This window comes from Octodon degus, unplaced genomic scaffold, assembly GCF_000260255.1.
Source record: "Octodon degus isolate 3935 unplaced genomic scaffold, OctDeg1.0 scaffold00032, whole genome shotgun sequence".
Classification (NCBI taxonomy): Eukaryota; Metazoa; Chordata; class Mammalia; order Rodentia; family Octodontidae; genus Octodon; species Octodon degus.
The window spans coordinates 2,194,754-2,210,228 of NW_004524608.1; the positions used below are offsets into that span (position 1 = coordinate 2,194,754).

The following is a 15,475-nucleotide window of genomic DNA, read 5'->3' on the forward strand; positions in this document are numbered from 1 at the left end:
AAAAGTATCTTTTAAACTAATTTTGCAACCTCCTCTCTCTAGAAAACAGAAATACTTTTATCGAGGTCGCCTGGATTGGGATGAGAACACATCAGCTGGGCGTTATGTTCGTGAGAACTGCAAACCACTTCGGGTGAGCCAGGGGAGACAAATAGTGACCAACTCCCAAAAGGCACTTCTTAAGGTGGTTTGCTGCTGGAATGCACTCCACAAGCAGAGGGATAGGAATGGAGTGGAGGAAAGCTGAAAAACATCTTTTGCCATGCATGGTGGCACAAGTCTGTAATTCCAGAACTTGGGGGGCTGAGGGAGGAGTGTCCCCATGTTTCAAGGCCAGCATGGGCTATATAGTGAGTCCTGCTCTCAGAACAAGAGTTCTAATCCCTGTCAGCCCGTGCCCCCAGGTACTGAGACCTGATTGAGACTGGTTATGGTGGTGCCCCTATAATTCCATCATGTGGGAGGCTGAAAATGGGAGAATCACTATAGGTTTGATCTGTATAGTGAGACCTTATAGAAAATACGTTTAAAAAAAAAAAAATCTTTGGTTAGTGACGGACAGTGGTTTGTGGAGGTAAGGAGGTTAAACAGCCTAACCTTTATAACCAGAGAGCAAAGCAATGTCTTAGATTCTTTTATTTATTTATTTATTTATTTATTTATTTATTTATTATTTGTGGGGGGTCCAGCTCAGCCCACCAGGGGGCGGGGCTGGCTGGCATGTGGTGCTGGGGGATTGAACCGCGGTCCCCGTGCTTTGCCCAGCTTAGCTTGTTCCAAGTAGGTGCCCTAGACCACTGAGCCATCTCACCAGCCCCCCCTTTTAAAAAATTTTTTTTATTTATTTATTTGTGTGTGTGTGTGTGTGTGTGTGTGTGGCCAGCTCAGCCCACCAGGGGGCGGGGCTGGCTGGCATGTGGTGCTGGGGATTGAACCGCGGTCCCCGTGCTTTGCCCAGCTTAGCTTGTTCCAAGTAGGTGCCCTAGACCACTGAGCCATCTCACCAGCCCCTGCTAAGCTTTTTCTAAGTAGGTGCTTTAGACCACTGAGCCGTCTCACCAGCCCCTCTTTCTTTCTTTTTTTTTCTAATTTATTTATTTTATTTATTTATTTGTGTGTGTATGTGTGTGTGGCCAGCTCAGCCCACCAGGGGGCGGGGCTGGCTGGCATGTGGTGCTGGGGGATTGAACCGCGGTCCCCGTGCTTTGCCCAGCTTAGCTTGTTCCAAGTAGGTGCCCTAGACCACTGAGCCATCTCACCAGCCCCTGCTAAGCTTTTTCTAAGTAGGTGCTTTAGACCACTGAGCCATGTCACCAGCCAAATGTCTTAGATTCTTTAGGTTAGACAAAACAATAAATTATCATTTGAAAAACTTACATTTTATTGAGGAGCTATAGAAAATTCATGAATTTAGGGCTGGCCAAATAGCTCAGCAGATTAAAGCACCTGCAAGCAGGTGCAGGGGCTGGGAGTTCAATCCCCAGGCCTGCCATGCAGGCGCACACCTGTAATCCCAGCTCTTGGGAGGCTGTAAACAGGCAAATCACTACAGGTCTGATCTAGTGAGACCCTGAACACACCCTGTAGACCCTTCCCTAAAATACAAGGGAAAAAAAAGATTCATGCACTTATCAAGGATATACAAATTAAAAAAAAAAAAAACTTTAAAGGGTATGAAGGAGTAACGGTGCTAGTGGGAAGGTGGATTGAGCTATGTCAGAAATGTTGGGGTAGGCATGGTGGGATAGACCAGTTATCTCAAACTCTGGAAGCCTGAAACTGGAGGACTACAAGTTGGATCCCAGTCCGGGTGATGTGGTGAGACCCTGTCTCAAAAAGAGCCCAAAGCTGTACATGGTGGTGCATGAGGCAGGAGGATCAACATAAGTAAGTTCAAGGCCTGCCTAGAATATATATTGAGACTCTGTCTTGGAAATAAAACAAGAAAAGGGCCAGGGATGTAGCTCAGTGCTGGAAAGCCTTAATTCAGTCCCAATATAAAAATATTGGTTATGGTTTGTGGTAAGTTAATAATCAGAATGGTTTCAAGTAGGGGTGGGGGGGACAGGGAGATGGCTCAGTAGAATAAGCGCTTCTTTGGTAAGCACAAGGGCCTCAGGTCAATCCCTGCTTCCACCAAAAAAAAAAAAAAAAAAGGCTGGGGGTATGACTCAGTGGTAGAACTCTTGACTTGCATGCACAAGGCCCTGGGCTTGATCCCCATGTCACCACCAAGGGGCGGGGGGGAGAATGGTTGCAAATACAGCCTTAAGGCAGGGTTGGCTGGGGAGATAGCTCAGTTGAATAAGTGCTTGCCTGGCAAGCTCAAGGGCTTGAGTTCAATCCCTGGCTCCACAAAAAAAAAAAAAGGCAGGGTTTCTAAGCATCCCACTTCACCTCTTTACTGCCCTCCTCCACCAGCGGTATCTGACCTCAGAGGCAGAGGAACACCACCAGCTCTTCGATCTGATTGAAAGCATGCTAGAATATGAACCTGCTAAGCGACTGACCTTGGGTGAAGCCCTTCAGCATCCTTTCTTTGCTCGCCTTCGGGCTGAGCCACCAAACGCCAAGCTATGGGACTCCAGTCGGGATATCAGTCGGTGACGATCAAGCTCTGGGCCCCTCTGCAGCTCTTACAGCAGTGGGTGTCCAGTCCAGGACACTGGTGCTTTTTTATACAAGAGAACAGAGCCAGAGTTTATGCCCTCTGGCTCCCTGTACACCTGTGAATATGTAAAATAGTGTAAATATGACAGAACTTGTACCTATCACTTCAACCCCTGCCTTGTATATAATGCTGTTCATCCACACTTCTTACCCTTGCCTGCCCCCTCACATGGAGTTGGATGGGGGCAGAGTGAGGTAACCAGGTGGCATCTACCCCATGTTTTATAAAAAAATTTTGTACAGTCTTTGTGAAATAAATGACGTGCTTCATCTGACTTCCCTTTCCCATGGAGTTTTAGGCTTGGAGACACTTGGGGGAGCGGGTGAGACTGGTAGCCTCTCAAGAGTTTGGGTATGAAGAGAGTTGCTTTTACCGTCCAAAATTTTGACTGTAGCTAAGCCATCCAGAACATGTCTACGTTATGACTGGAGGGCAGTCAAGAGTGGATTAAAATGGACAAGTTACATGGTGGCAGGGTTTGGTTTTTTTGTTTTGTTTTGTTTTTCTGTATTTAGGACTGTCTCACTATATACATCGGACTTGTAGTGATTTTCCTGTTTTCAGCCTCCGCCGTGCTGGGACTACAGGCGTGTGTCACCACGCCCAGTCTGTTGCCATCTCAGCGTGCCCCGGGGGCGGGGCCGGCACGGCAAGCAGGAGATGGAACCTAGGTCACTGCGCTCTACCTAAGCGGGCGCTTTAGTCCGCTGAGCTATCAGGCTGGCCCCAATGTGGCAGTTTTCTAAAGCGGAATAATGATGTTTGGAAGAGGACTAACGGTAGCCATTAGGTTTCTTGCTCTTACTCCCTGGATACAGTCAATAATTCAAAACTTGCTCAAACTCGGGCTCAGGAGTTCGCTGCAACCAAGTACAAGGTTCCCGTCAGAGTAGGCTGAAGTTGTGGCGCGAGCCCTCCTGGGAAATGTAGTCCGTTGTGGGAAAGGAGTCATGTGAGGGAAGGGGCAGCGCTGAACTGAGGGCGCTGAGTAAAAGTCACGTGAGACTTCCCTCTTTGCTTTCGGTCAAGGCGCAGGCGCAGCGTTGGGCTGCTGCGGGGAGCCTTAAAATCCTTCCGGTTGGTTCGGCCAATCCCTGCGTAGAGTGGCTGGGTGGACCGACAGGAGCGGAGAGAGCAGAGGGCCACCACTGCCGCCACTGCCGCGGCAGGGGCGTGGAGGGCGGGGGGCGGCCGAGCCCGCAGTTACAAACATGGCCCAGAACCGAGACAGCGGAAACCCGTTCACCGAGTCCGCCGAGCTGGACAACCCCTTTCAGGTGACTCTCTCCGGCTCCTTTGGCCAGTCGGATTGATTCTTCCAGGTTCTGTAGGTTAAGGGCTATCTTGTTTGTCCACTCGTGACATTTGATCTGGGGAAGAACCACCACGTGTGGGTGACGGCTCCAGACCAGTGAATACTCCGGGAGGTGTGGATGACGGCTCCAGACCTCCAGTGCATACTCAGGGAGGATGGGCCCTGCCCCATAAGGAAGTGGTGTTAAGGGTGTAGGGGGATGGACTAGAGGGTAGATGTTGGGACAGCATCGTGGCTCAGCAGGTGCAGTACTTGGAGCCACGAGTAGTTTAGGAGAGATCCTGAGGAGTTCCCCAGACACCGAGTGCCACCTGAGCAAAGATCTCTATCCTTAGGATCCAGCTGTGATCCAGCACCGACCTAGCCCGCAGTATGCCACGCTTGATGTCTACAACCCTTTTGAGACCCGGGAGGTGAGTTAGTGAACACAGGACTAGGAAGGGGTGGAGTATGCCAGTGGTCCCTGTCTTTTGGGGACAGGGGACTTCGCTGCATGGAGAGGACAGAGGAAGCCTTGTGATCTTAGGTCCCCGAGAGACACCAGTCCACCATAGATGCCTGATCCTTTGAGCTGTAAGAGGCTGTCTTGGGAGGATCTAGAGTCTGTAGGGCCTGAACCAAGCCACTATCTGGAAACACTTTTGAAGAAGGTAAAGATCGGAGCTGGTCAGGGTTGAGAAAAATGTGGTTAGGTGTACAGTTAGAATGCAAGGGTGTGGAAGACTACACTGTTCTGCAGGATAGAAAATAATTTAAGAAGTTAAGGGAGTGGGTATGTAGATAAGTATGTACTTCGACAGCTTGAAGATCATAATCTGACAGGTGTGCAGGGATGCTCAAGTCACAAGAGAGTTCAACCATCATTGACACAAGCATTAGCTTCCTAACAACTGTAACTGTTGCCCCAGTTAATGAATGCTGGTTCTAAAGATTTTGAAATAGGCTCTAGATTTCTGTGTTATGAGGTACCAGGTGGTCTCCAAGATCTTTTCTCCAACAGCCAGCCCCAGCTTACGAGCCTCCTGCTCCTGCCCCAGCACCCTTGCCTCCACCCTCAGCTCCCACCTTACAGTCCTCACGAAAGCTCAGCCCCACAGAGCCCAAGAACTATGGCTCCTACAGCACTCAGGTAAGGGATGTATGTGCACGCAGCGACAGGGAGAGGGACCCTGAGACCCAGACCTCACACCTCCTTCTGCTCATGCTGGGTAGGCCTCAGCTGCTGCAGCCACAGCCGAGCTGCTAAAGAAGCAAGAGGAACTCAACCGGAAGGCAGAAGAGTTGGACCGCAGGGAGAGAGAGCTGCAACATGTTGCCCTGGGAGGCACAGCTAGTAAGTGGGGCCAGGTAGATGAGCAAGAGCATTTGATGTTGTAGAAGGAGCAGATGAAAGGCCTTAAGAGCACGGGTTGTACAAGTTTCTCTCTTTCTTTCTTTCTCTCCCCCTGCCCCTGCCCCTGCCCCTGTCTCTCTCACTCTTGCTCCCAAGTGTTGGGATTACAGGCATGTGTGCCACTACACCTGGTGGCACAATGTTTAGATGTTGGAAATCTTGTGATAATAAGCATTTGCTACTGTTACTATTTTTCTTGGCCTCATCTTTGGAGATCCAGGATTGAGAGGACTTGAGGGTGGAGGGAAGGGACACTGGTTCCCCAGTTGGTCTCTATCTCATTTCTGAGGTCTTCCTGTTCTCTGTGCTTTTACAGCTCGACAGAACAATTGGCCCCCTCTACCTTCATTCTGCCCAGTCCAGCCCTGCTTTTTCCAAGATATCTGCATGGAGATCCCCCAAGAATTTCAGAAGACAGTATCTACCATGTACTACCTCTGGATGTGTGAGTAGTGAGAAACCTTTTGAAGGAAGTCACAGGTAGATCTCTTAGTGCCCTGAAGTCCGTTCACTGAGAACCACACATTTCATTTCTCCTCAGCATTTGAGAAAAAAAGCTAATTTCTCCAGAAGTCTTACTGTTATTTTTTTTATTATTACTATATTTAGGACTTACTTGAACCTATTAACCAGCCTGCTAGTAAATGTATGTTCTTTCCTCTTCTTTTTCCTTTGTTCCCATGTATAAACTTATTCTGATTTCTTCTCTCTCTCTCTCTCTCTCTCTCTCTCTCTCTCTCTCTCTCTCTCTTTTGGTGGTTCTGTGGTTCAATCATAGGGCCTCATGCATGCTAGGCAAATGCCTTACTACTGAACTGCATTCGCTTTATTTTGAGGTGTGAAGTCTTGCTGAGTTGCCCAAATCAGCTTTGAGTTTGTTGTCTTCCTGCCTCAGTGGTAGTAGTACTACCTTGTACTTGGGAGTACAACCATGCTGCCTGGCTGTATTTTGAGTTCTTTAAGAGTATGCAAGAACCCAGGTATGGTGGTACACAATTATAATCTCAGCTTCTCAGGAGGCTGAGGCAGGAATATTACAAATTCTGGGCCAGTTTGAGCAACTTAGTGAGACCTGGCCCCAAAATAAAAAAAAAAGTCTAGTAGTGGATATCCAACTCCACAAACACATAAAGCTCTTTGTGAGGGGATCAGTGGAAATGAGATTTGCATCTTGTGTGTTCTTAGATGAGTGGATTCTGTAAAGGTATAAACTGTCTGCCTTTCTCTGTGATGACACATTTGTCAAGGATTGTGAGGTAGGGGAAAGAGCCTCCACTCCAGTCCAGAAGCCCCAGTCACACTGTCCTTCTTCCCCATAGGCAGCACTGCAGCTCTTCTTCTCAACTTCCTTGCCTGCCTGGCCAGCTTCTGTGTGGATACCAGCAAGGGCTCAGGCTTTGGGCTTTCTCTACTCTGGATCCTTCTTTTCACCCCCTGCTCCTTCGTATGCTGGTACCGCCCCATGTACAAGGCTTTCCGGTAAGTGGAGGAGAAGGTAATAGGGTGCCTGGGGCAAGCCCCCACCTACTCTTCAAGCCCTAATTCTCCTACCCTCCCTACTTTTTCTCTTTACAGGAGTGACAGTTCATTTAACTTCTTCGTGTTTTTCTTCATTTTCTTCGCCCAGGATGTGATCTTTGTCCTCCAGGCCATTGGCATCCCAGGTTGGGGTTTCAGGTCTGTGAGGCTTCCAGTCCACTCTCACCCCTCCATGCTCCTCCTTCAGACCAAACCAGCACTAGTTACTTGGGTGAGGGTTGCTCAAAGAAAGGTGTTGTTTTTTTCTTGAGCCATGCTAGTTTAAGGCAAGAGAGGATATACTTACCATATGAGAGTCCAGCTAACACTGGGCAGGGAGAGGTTGAGGGGAAGAAGGTATGTGGTCCATCTGAGAAGGCTTTCTGGAGGAGACATATATGACAATGAATGAAGCGAGAGGGGTCTGATTTTGATGGAAGATGCCTACCAGAACTTGGAGAGCTGGAAGCTAATGGTTCAGAAACTGGAATTAAAATGTAAAGAGTGGATGTAGTGGGGATTGTGGTTTTTGGAATGCTGCCAGACTGGCAGGGGTTGGAATAGGGCATGTTTATGACATACCCCATGGAGAAGCTGGGACAATGGGAGCCAGCCCTGAGCCACCCCCTTCTCACCAGCACATGCCTCCCACAGTGGCTGGATCGCTGCTCTGGTGTTGCTGGAGACCAACACTGCTGTAGCTGTGCTTATGCTGCTGGTCGCCCTGTTCTTCACTGGCATTGCTGTGCTGGGAATTGTGATGCTGAAGCGGGTGAGGGGCTGTGTGGGAGGTTGGGCCCGGAGGGTGAGATCATGGGTCCCAAGGGGCCGCAGTGGAACATTTAAGAGGATTTTCAGCTAATGGACTTCTGGGCACTGTAAGTGTGCTTCCAGAGAGGGCCAGGCACAGGAGGCAGCGGGTGGGAGCGGCCCTGGAGGTGGGCGGGTGGGGCAGCAGTGGCTGCTCTCTACTGTAACCTCTACCCTCTTCTTGCAGATCCATTCCTTATACCGGCGCACAGGTGCCAGCTTTCAGAAGGCCCAGCAAGAATTTGCTGCTGGTGTGTTTTCCAACCCAGCAGTGCGAACCGCAGCTGCCAACGCAGCCGCTGGGGCTGCCGAAAATGCCTTCCGAGGGCCGTGAGCCCTAACTGGGACGTCCTGGCCCTGCCACTTGAGGGAGCTCACAAAGCCCCTATCCCTGAGGTCTCCAGGACTGGGGAGAGACATCACTGCTTGATGGCTTCTCTACAGTGCCCCAAGTCCATGGCCATGACTGCTGAACCTGATGTGGAGGTGCCAGGAGGCCACTGTGACCCGGTCGTTGCTCGGCTTCCCCTCATCAGACCACACCCTGCCACTACTCACACACTCCAACCTAGCATCCCTCTGCTGTGCCAAGGCTGTTGCTTCAGTTATTTAAATAAAAAGAAAAGAAAGTGGAACTGGAACTCAACTGTTTGCTGAGCTTTTATCAGAAACTAGACTTTTCACTTTTTTTCTTTCTTTCATTTTTGGAACCGGGGATTGAACTTAAGCCCTTACGCTAGCCAGGCAAGCACTTATTCTACTGAGCCATCCTCCCAGCCCCTCACTTTTCTTTTGAAGTATTGGGGAATTGAACCCGAAGCTTTTATATTGAGCTATATCTGCAGACCTCCCCTGCCCCTTTAAATTTCTTTGTCTTGAGATATTAAGACTGACGCTTGCTAAGTCACTGAGTTGCTTGGCTCAAACTTATGATCCTACAATTGAGCTCTAAGAGCAGACCGGGAGGTCCTGGGGTGGAAGCAGTCTAGGCTGCGGGGAAGGCGGGCTGCGCTGAGTCCAAACAGCGCTGTGGGGGTGGGGGGCGTGGGGCACCAGCGAGCCTTGTTTCCCACCTCTCCATTAAAGACAAGGAAAAGCCCGCTACTTCTTTCTGCCAGGAACTGCAGCTGGGCGCCTGCGAAGTTGGGTGGGGCGCAGGCGGGCACCAAAGGTAGAGCTAGCAGCGTGAGCTGGGTCCAGGGGAACCCCGGGGGCAGGGCACCTAGTCCCGCGCTCCGCCCCGGTCTCAGTCCAGACTACAGCTCCCGGGGTGCACCGCGCTGCGCGTCCCTCCCCGCACCCTGACCACCCCACCCCCCGCCTCTGTACCCGACCCGCTGCGGCCGAGCTGGGGGAGCCGAGCGTAACGGAGCTAGAGCCGGGCGGGAGCTGGGCGAGAGACCCAAGCGAGGTGGGGCTGCGGCCTCCCCCTAGGAGGCCAGGATCCTGCTGCGCACTGAGGGCGCCCCGACCGCGCCCCTCGAGTCTCCCAGCTCCCACCCTCTTTGGACCTCTTGCAACCATCCCGGCTCAGCACCGCCGCTCTTTGCTCTCTCTGGGACCAGCCCTTCTCGGCGCCCTTGTACCCTAGGGAGATGCGATGAGTTGGTGCCCCCGCGTCCTCCTCTCTGCCCCGGGCACTGTGCCCGCCGAGTGCCCGTGGTGGGGAGGGAGCACCCAGCGGTCCCTCCGAGACGCCCCTCGGGTGGCTCTCCCTTCAGCTGGAGTCCTTGGGCAGTGCCCCCAGGGACCCAGCCAGGGGGTGGGCTCTAGAACGAGGTGGGTGGAGAGGAGAAAGGACGGGGCCTTGGACGCCTCTGAGATGCTCCCAAGCGCCAGGGGGTGCCGAGCGAGGTACAAGCAGCCAGGCAGCAGGCATGATGCCCTCGCCTAGCGATTCCATCCGCTCGCTGACCAGCCGGCCCAGCACCCGGGGCCTTACGCACCTCCGTCTCCACCGACCCTGGCTGCAGGCCCTACTCACGCTGGGGCTGGCCCAGGTGCTTCTGGGCATCCTGGTGGTAACCTTCAGCATGGTGGCCTCCTCCGTCACCACCACCGAGAGCATCAAGAGGTCCTGCCCATCTTGGGCCGGGTTCTCGGTGAGTTGGGTACACAGGGTGCCCAGTGGCTGGGTGGGAGAGGCTCCTGGGCCCCACCCCTCCTCACCAGCTTCAAGCCTGTATCCTTGCCTCGCCTTGTCCCCCTCTTCTGGTCCTGTCCCTTCTGGCAGGGCTGGGTGCATCCTGTGATGAGGGGCTTACTCAGGTGCCTCCCCTGCCAGCCTGAGCCTGTCCCCACTCTGTTCCCAGCTGGCGTTCTCCGGGGTAGTTGGCATTGTGTCCTGGAAGCGGCCTTTCACTCTAGTGGTAGGTGCCAGGGTCCAGTGCCCCCTGGGAGGCAGATGCCCAGCACCAGAGGGGGTGCCCACTGTGCCCTCGTGAAGGGAAGTGGCTTTCCAGTTGGTGCCAGGCAGGCACAGAAACGTCTGTGGAGGGGGAGACTCCATCATGGCAGAGGGGTACTGATAAAGATTTCAATCCTGCGTTGGCACCCTCTTTCCCCAGATCTCTTTCTTCTCCCTGCTTTCGGTGCTCTGTGTCATGCTCAGCATGGCTGGCTCTGTTCTCTCCTGTAAGAATGCTCAGCTGGCCCGGGACTTCCGACAGTGCTCCATGGTGAGATGTGAGGAGTGAGAGCTGGAAAGAACTGGTTGGGGGAGGTGTGCAGGACACTTGAGTTTGTCCTGACCCAAGCTACCTTCCCCTTCTACTCCTACACAGGATGGAAAGGTCTGTGTGTGCTGTCCCCCAGTTCCCCTACCCCGGCCCTGTCCAGAGCCAGGGCAGGAACTGAAAATTTCCCCTAATTCCACTTGTGATGAAGCCCGAGGGGCCCTCAAAGTAAGTGGGCACCTCCCCCCTATCCCTGCCAGTCCTTCCCCCATATCTTCATGTTTCCAGTCCTTGCCTCCCTTCCCAGAATGCTCACAGGCCTGGAAAATGTGGTTTGGTTTTGTTTTGGGGGATTCTGGGGGTCAAATCCAGGGCCTCACCCATGCTAGCAAGTGCTCTAGCACTGTGTTCCAGGGAAGCCTGGGGAATATATGGGACCCACACCTTCCCAAACCCCACTGCCTCCCTTCTTCCCTGCTGCAGAACCTGCTCTTCAGTGTCTGTGGGCTCACCATTTGTGCTGCCATAATCTGTACCCTCTCTGCTATTGTCTGTTGCGTTCAAATCTTCTCTCTGGACCTTGTGCACACGGTGAGAGGGGGCCCGGAACCAGGCATCAGCCAGGCACGAGGAGCCAGGGGTGTGTGTGCCGGAACTGGGCCCGAGGGCCAGTGACCCCAGCGCTGGCTTCTGGGCACCTGGGGCTGTGGCTCACCTTTTGGGTGTCTGTTGGAGGGATATTTAGAGGGCCAAGGAGAGATTACAGGGAATTGCTATGTGATTTCAGTGTGAACCAGAAGAGGGGGCTCTAGAGTGTAGGACTGGGTGGGATAAAATCAAAAAGACCCTAGATGGAGACTCTGGATAGGAAGAACACTAAAGTGGAGGGGTTACTGGGTAGGCTCAGAGTGATGCAGGGTTCAGGAAGAGATGGTTGTATGTGAGGGCAGGAGCAGAACTTGAGCTTCTTAGATGGGGGACAGGCCCTAAAGATAACAGAGAGGAGAGAAAAGTGTAGGCGGTGAGGAAGAGCCGGACTCCCAGAATCCAGGCTGGACCTACTTGCCCCCAGCAGCTGGCCCCTGAACGCTCAGTCTCAGGCCCCCTGGGGCCGCTCACCTGTGCATCCTCGCCTCCGGCCCCTCTCCTTCATACCATGCTGGACTTGGAAGAATTTGTACCACCTGTGCCCCCACCACCCTACTACCCCCCAGAATATACCTGCAGCTCTGAGACAGACGCGCAGAGGTGAGGCCAGGGGAGTCCTACAGGGGAACTGAGGAAGCGGGCTGGGGCTGGGCCTGGAATAGTGGGGGGCAGTTACTTTCCAGGCCTTGATCTTCTCCCTCATCCTGCCAGCATCACATACAATGGCTCCATGGATAGCCCTGTGCCCTTGTATCCTACTGATTGCCCCCCTTCGTATGAAGCTGTCATGGGCCTTCGAGGAGACAGCCAGGTGAATGCAGGGGCTGGGGTAGGCCAGAGAGCTGGGGAAGAGTCTGAACAAGCTTTGTGGGTCAGGATAATTATACTTCTTGGGCTCTTTATAATCCTACCACATCTTCTGTCGTCTTTGATCTTTCCCAAGAGCCTGGTCTGGTGGGTGGGAGGACAGGTACTAGGACCTCTGTGTTACACATATGGAAAGTCAGCCAAGTGACAGTGCTGCGCTGAGATCTCGGAGTTCCGCCCAGCACATGACAGTCGCACAGTTACTGTGCAGGGCTGAACCTCTTGATTTTCTTGTCCTCTGCAGGCCACTCTGTTTGATCCTCAGCTTCATGACGGCACCTGCATGTGCGAGCGAGTGGCTTCCATTGTGGATGGTGAGGAGAGTGGGGTGCGATGGATGAGGCAGGGAGGTCCGGGACAAGAGGGCGGGTGGGGGCCTCAGCTGAAGATTTAGGGACAAAAGGAGGGCTGTGGCTTCTTGGACCCTGGATCTTCCTGTCCGTTCTGAGACAAGCTGGAGATGGACTGGCCCAAAGGCGGCGCTGCCGGGCTGGGGCACGCCGGCAGTGCTACCAGCGCCCTCTGCTGCCCACAGTGTCCATGGACAGCGGGTCTCTGGTGCTGTCGGCCATCGGCGACCTCCCGGGAGGTTCCAGTCCGTCCGAAGATTCGTGCCTGCTGGAGCTGCAGGGCTCCGTGCGCTCCGTCGACTACGTGCTCTTCCGCTCCATCCAGCGCAGCCGCGCCGGCTACTGCCTCAGCCTGGACTGCGGCCTGCGGGGCCCCTTCGAAGAGAGCCCCCTTCCCCGGCGGCCGACGCGCGCCGCACGCTCCTACTCTTGCTCGGCCCCCGAGGCCCCGCCCGCGCTGGGCGCCCCCACGGCCGCCCGCAGCTGCCACCGGCTGGAGGGCTGGCCGCCTTGGGTGGGGCCCTGCTTCCCCGAGCTGAGGCGACGGGTCCCCCGCGCAGGCAGCCGCCCTGCAGCCGCCCCGCCCGCCCGAGCCCCCGCGCGGCGCTTCAGCGATAGCTCAGGTTCCCTCACCCCGCCGGGGCACCGGCCGCCTCACCCCGCTCCCCCGCCCCCGCTGCTGCTACTGCCCCGGTCCCACAGTGACCCAGGCATCACCACCTCCAGCGACACTGGTGAGCGCCCTGCCCTGCCGCAGGTTCTGGGAAGGGAGAATCCCGGAGGTGGCAGGGTCAGGGACCAGGCCCCACCAGGATTTGGGGCCCTGCTGAGATCTCTGAAAAGGAGAGGAGAGGGTGACTCCTACGGTGCCCTTCCTGGGACCAGACATCCATCCGTTGCCTAGTGGCTACAGAAACCCCTCCCCCTTTTCTGGATTGGCGATTGAACCCTTGGCCTTCATTCACACTGAGCTACATTCCCAGCCCTTTACAATTTCTTTTTCACTTAGAGATAGGGTCTTGCTAAGATAGTAAATTGCCCAGGCTGATCTTAAACTCAGGATCCTCCTGCTTCAGCCTCCTAGTCAGAGTGCTGGGATTTCAGGTGTGGGCAAGGATTTGGTATATACCAGTTCCACAGTGTCCAAACTCACACTATTACCTATCTACTCTCTGCCTTAGTTTCTCACCTGTAAAACAGGTATAATAGCAGCATCTCAACTACTAGAGAAAATGTTAGTAGTTGAGGGCGACCTGAAGGTACCCAGGCTCCTTTGCCCTGGAAAGCTAAGCAGGGCCCAGGTTGGTGCCTAGAAAGCAGATGTGCCAAGTGATACACCAACGCCTCATCACTGCTGTGCAGTGCCAAGAGCCTGGGGACTGTGGTGTAATGACAGTACTGTAGTCACTGTCTCCATGTACTGTACCTGCCATCTAGTTGCTGCAAGTGCGGCCAGAGATAATGGTCACTTGCTTGGAAATCGGGTGTGGCAGTGTGCTGGGAGGGCACACGTGTCCAGAATGTCCCCATTTAGTCTCTGTCCTTGTCCTCCTTAGCTGACTTCAGGGACCTTTATACCAAAGTGCTTGAGGAAGAAGCTGCCTCCATTTCCTCTGCAGATACAGGTCAGGCAGGTAGTTGGCAACTGGGGTGAAGGGTCGGAGGCACAACTTAGTTCTCTTGCACCCCACATTCCACTGTCCTCTTGCCTTCTCTGCAGGGCTTTGCTCTGAAGCCTGCCTGTTCCGCCTGGCCCGCTGCCCTTCCCCCAAGTTGCTCCGTGCCCGCTCAGCCGAGAAACGGCGCCCTGTGCCCACCTTCCGTAAGGTTCCCCTGCCCTCGGGCCCTGCACCTGCCCACTCTCTGGGAGACCTGAAAGGAAGTTGGCCAGGCCGGGGTCTGGTCACTCGTTTCCTCCAGATGTCCAGGAAGTCACCAGATCCCACTGGGTCAGGAGTCCATGCACATAAGCAGGTAGGCATTAGGAGAGTCAAAGAAAGATCCCTGAGAAAGCCTGGAGCTTCAAGCTGGGCCACCCCATACCATCTTCTGTGTTCCCTCCAGGTGCCCCGGAGCCCATGGGACCAGCCAGGCCGAGAAAGCCTCCACCTCCGGAGCTGTGGTGATCTGAGCTCTGGCTCCTCCCTGCGGCGCCTCCTGTCTGGTCGCAGGCTCGACCATGGAACTCGCCCACACAGCCTCAGCCTCAGCGGGGGCAGCCAGGAGACCGGGCTCTGACCCGGATTTTTTGTCAACTTAACAGATCCACGTGAATGCTGGGGCCACAAGCACCAGCCGGGTGGGACCAGCAGCCCCCAGCGCCTCTTTGCACTGGCTGGCACACGAAAACCTGCTGTATACCCCAAAGTGCCCCTTTCCCTCCTACCTTTGGGGGCCTCTGCTGCTTTCTGCCCCTCTGAACTGGGACAGTTTCTGTACTGTGCTGCATGGGAGTTCAACTACAGGGGAGGTGCCCTGCTTACAGTGTGGGAACAGAAAAAGCATTAAGCTCCCTCCAGTTTGAGAGTGGCCGTTTGCGTTCTCAGGAGCTTGCTGGACAGGGAAAGGCAGCACATCTTGGCATCTAAGTCCAGGGGCATTTGTGCCTGTGCAGTGGGGTGGTAAGGCAGGCATGAAGAATCAGAGAAATCCAGGTGGCCTCAGCTCTGCCACCTCCAGCTGCATGACCTTGGGCAAGTTATTTAACCTCATTTGCCTGACCAGTAAAATATTGTGAAGATGAATGTTTGTAAAGCTCTTAATATAAAAGTAAGCCTTCAATAAATTTCAATTTTCCCCATCTCTTCTGGATACTTCTAGTTTTTTTAAAATATGGGGAGATATGGAGCATGGGACATAGCTCAGTGGCACAGCACCTGCCTAGCAAGTGTAAGGTCATGAGTTTGATTCCTGGCACTAAATAAATAAATTTCTACCTGAGGAGCCCAGGGTGGCCTGTTACTTGAGTCTTCCTGCCTCAGCCTCCTGAGTAGCTGGGACTTACAGGGAGGTGCCACTACAAGTGGCTTCTCATGAGCTTTTAAGGTTTTTGTCTTGTTTTGTTTTGTTTTGAGATAGGATCTTGCTTGTCTTCTAGGCTGGGCTTGAATCTGTGGCGATCCTCCTGCCTCAGCCTCCTGAATGCTGGGATTACGGATGTGCACCATTTGATCTGGCTGTCCTGAATAGTTTAAAACCTTTGTTGTTGTTGTTGAGGCAGAGCTAGCT

General features: G+C 53.7%; 3 protein-coding genes across 15 annotated transcripts in view; all 3 read left to right on the plus strand.

Annotated features, from left to right (window-relative positions):
• Clk2 (CDC like kinase 2) overlaps positions 1-2,946 on the plus strand; it is a 14,427-nt gene extending 11,481 nt beyond the window's left edge. For all 7 annotated transcript variants that reach the window (XM_012514442.1, XM_004629763.2, XM_004629764.2 and 4 more), the window contains 2 exons: positions 43-133; positions 2,422-2,946. In XM_012514442.1, coding sequence (XP_012369896.1) covers positions 43-133; positions 2,422-2,607 — 277 coding nt within the window. In that variant the 3' untranslated portion in view covers positions 2,608-2,946. The remainder of the gene's footprint in view (positions 1-42; positions 134-2,421) is intronic.
• Positions 2,947-3,666: 720 nt separating this feature from the next.
• Scamp3 (secretory carrier membrane protein 3) lies at positions 3,667-8,350 on the plus strand. Its single transcript, XM_004629766.1, has 9 exons — positions 3,667-3,948; positions 4,322-4,399; positions 4,987-5,115; positions 5,199-5,319; positions 5,696-5,824; positions 6,699-6,858; positions 6,955-7,056; positions 7,552-7,669; positions 7,895-8,350. The coding sequence occupies exons 1-9, from the start codon at positions 3,883-3,885 to the stop codon at positions 8,039-8,041; spliced, it is 1,050 nt and encodes a 349-aa protein (XP_004629823.1). The 5' UTR covers positions 3,667-3,882; the 3' UTR covers positions 8,042-8,350.
• Positions 8,351-9,033: 683 nt separating this feature from the next.
• Fam189b (family with sequence similarity 189 member B) lies at positions 9,034-15,059 on the plus strand. 7 transcript variants are annotated; one of them, XM_004629768.3, is made up of 12 exons: positions 9,034-9,809; positions 10,020-10,076; positions 10,275-10,385; positions 10,491-10,610; positions 10,866-10,973; positions 11,455-11,630; positions 11,742-11,841; positions 12,142-12,211; positions 12,433-12,981; positions 13,804-13,872; positions 13,968-14,221; positions 14,312-15,059. In XM_004629768.3, exons 1-12 carry the CDS (start codon positions 9,585-9,587, stop codon positions 14,483-14,485), a joined length of 2,013 nt encoding a protein of 670 aa, XP_004629825.1. In that variant the 5' UTR covers positions 9,034-9,584; the 3' UTR covers positions 14,486-15,059. The 7 variants fall into 7 exon arrangements, with proteins under 7 accessions (XP_004629825.1, XP_004629826.1, XP_023569573.1 ...); XM_004629769.2 differs by having other exon boundaries at positions 11,458-11,630; XM_023713805.1 differs by having other exon boundaries at positions 10,491-10,499; positions 14,312-15,038.
• The last annotated feature ends 416 nt before the right edge of the window (positions 15,060-15,475 follow it).

What these genes read in the sequence shown, in the direction of transcription:
- Scamp3 (XM_004629766.1), top strand. Translation starts at nt 3,883, where the DNA reads ATGGCCCAGAACCGAGACAGCGGAAACCCGTTCACCGAGTCCGCCGAG. An exon ending in ACCCTTTTGAGACCCGGGAG is followed by an intron (nt 4,400 to 4,986) that starts GTGAGTTAGTGA and finishes TTTCTCCAACAG; the next exon opens with CCAGCCCCAGCTTACGAGCC. An exon ending in CATGTACTACCTCTGGATGT is followed by an intron (nt 5,825 to 6,698) that starts GTGAGTAGTGAG and finishes TCTTCCCCATAG; the next exon opens with GCAGCACTGCAGCTCTTCTT.
- Fam189b (XM_004629768.3), top strand. Translation starts at nt 9,585, where the DNA reads ATGATGCCCTCGCCTAGCGATTCCATCCGCTCGCTGACCAGCCGGCCC. An exon ending in CATCTTGGGCCGGGTTCTCG is followed by an intron (nt 9,810 to 10,019) that starts GTGAGTTGGGTA and finishes CTCTGTTCCCAG; the next exon opens with CTGGCGTTCTCCGGGGTAGT. An exon ending in ACTTCCGACAGTGCTCCATG is followed by an intron (nt 10,386 to 10,490) that starts GTGAGATGTGAG and finishes ACTCCTACACAG; the next exon opens with GATGGAAAGGTCTGTGTGTG.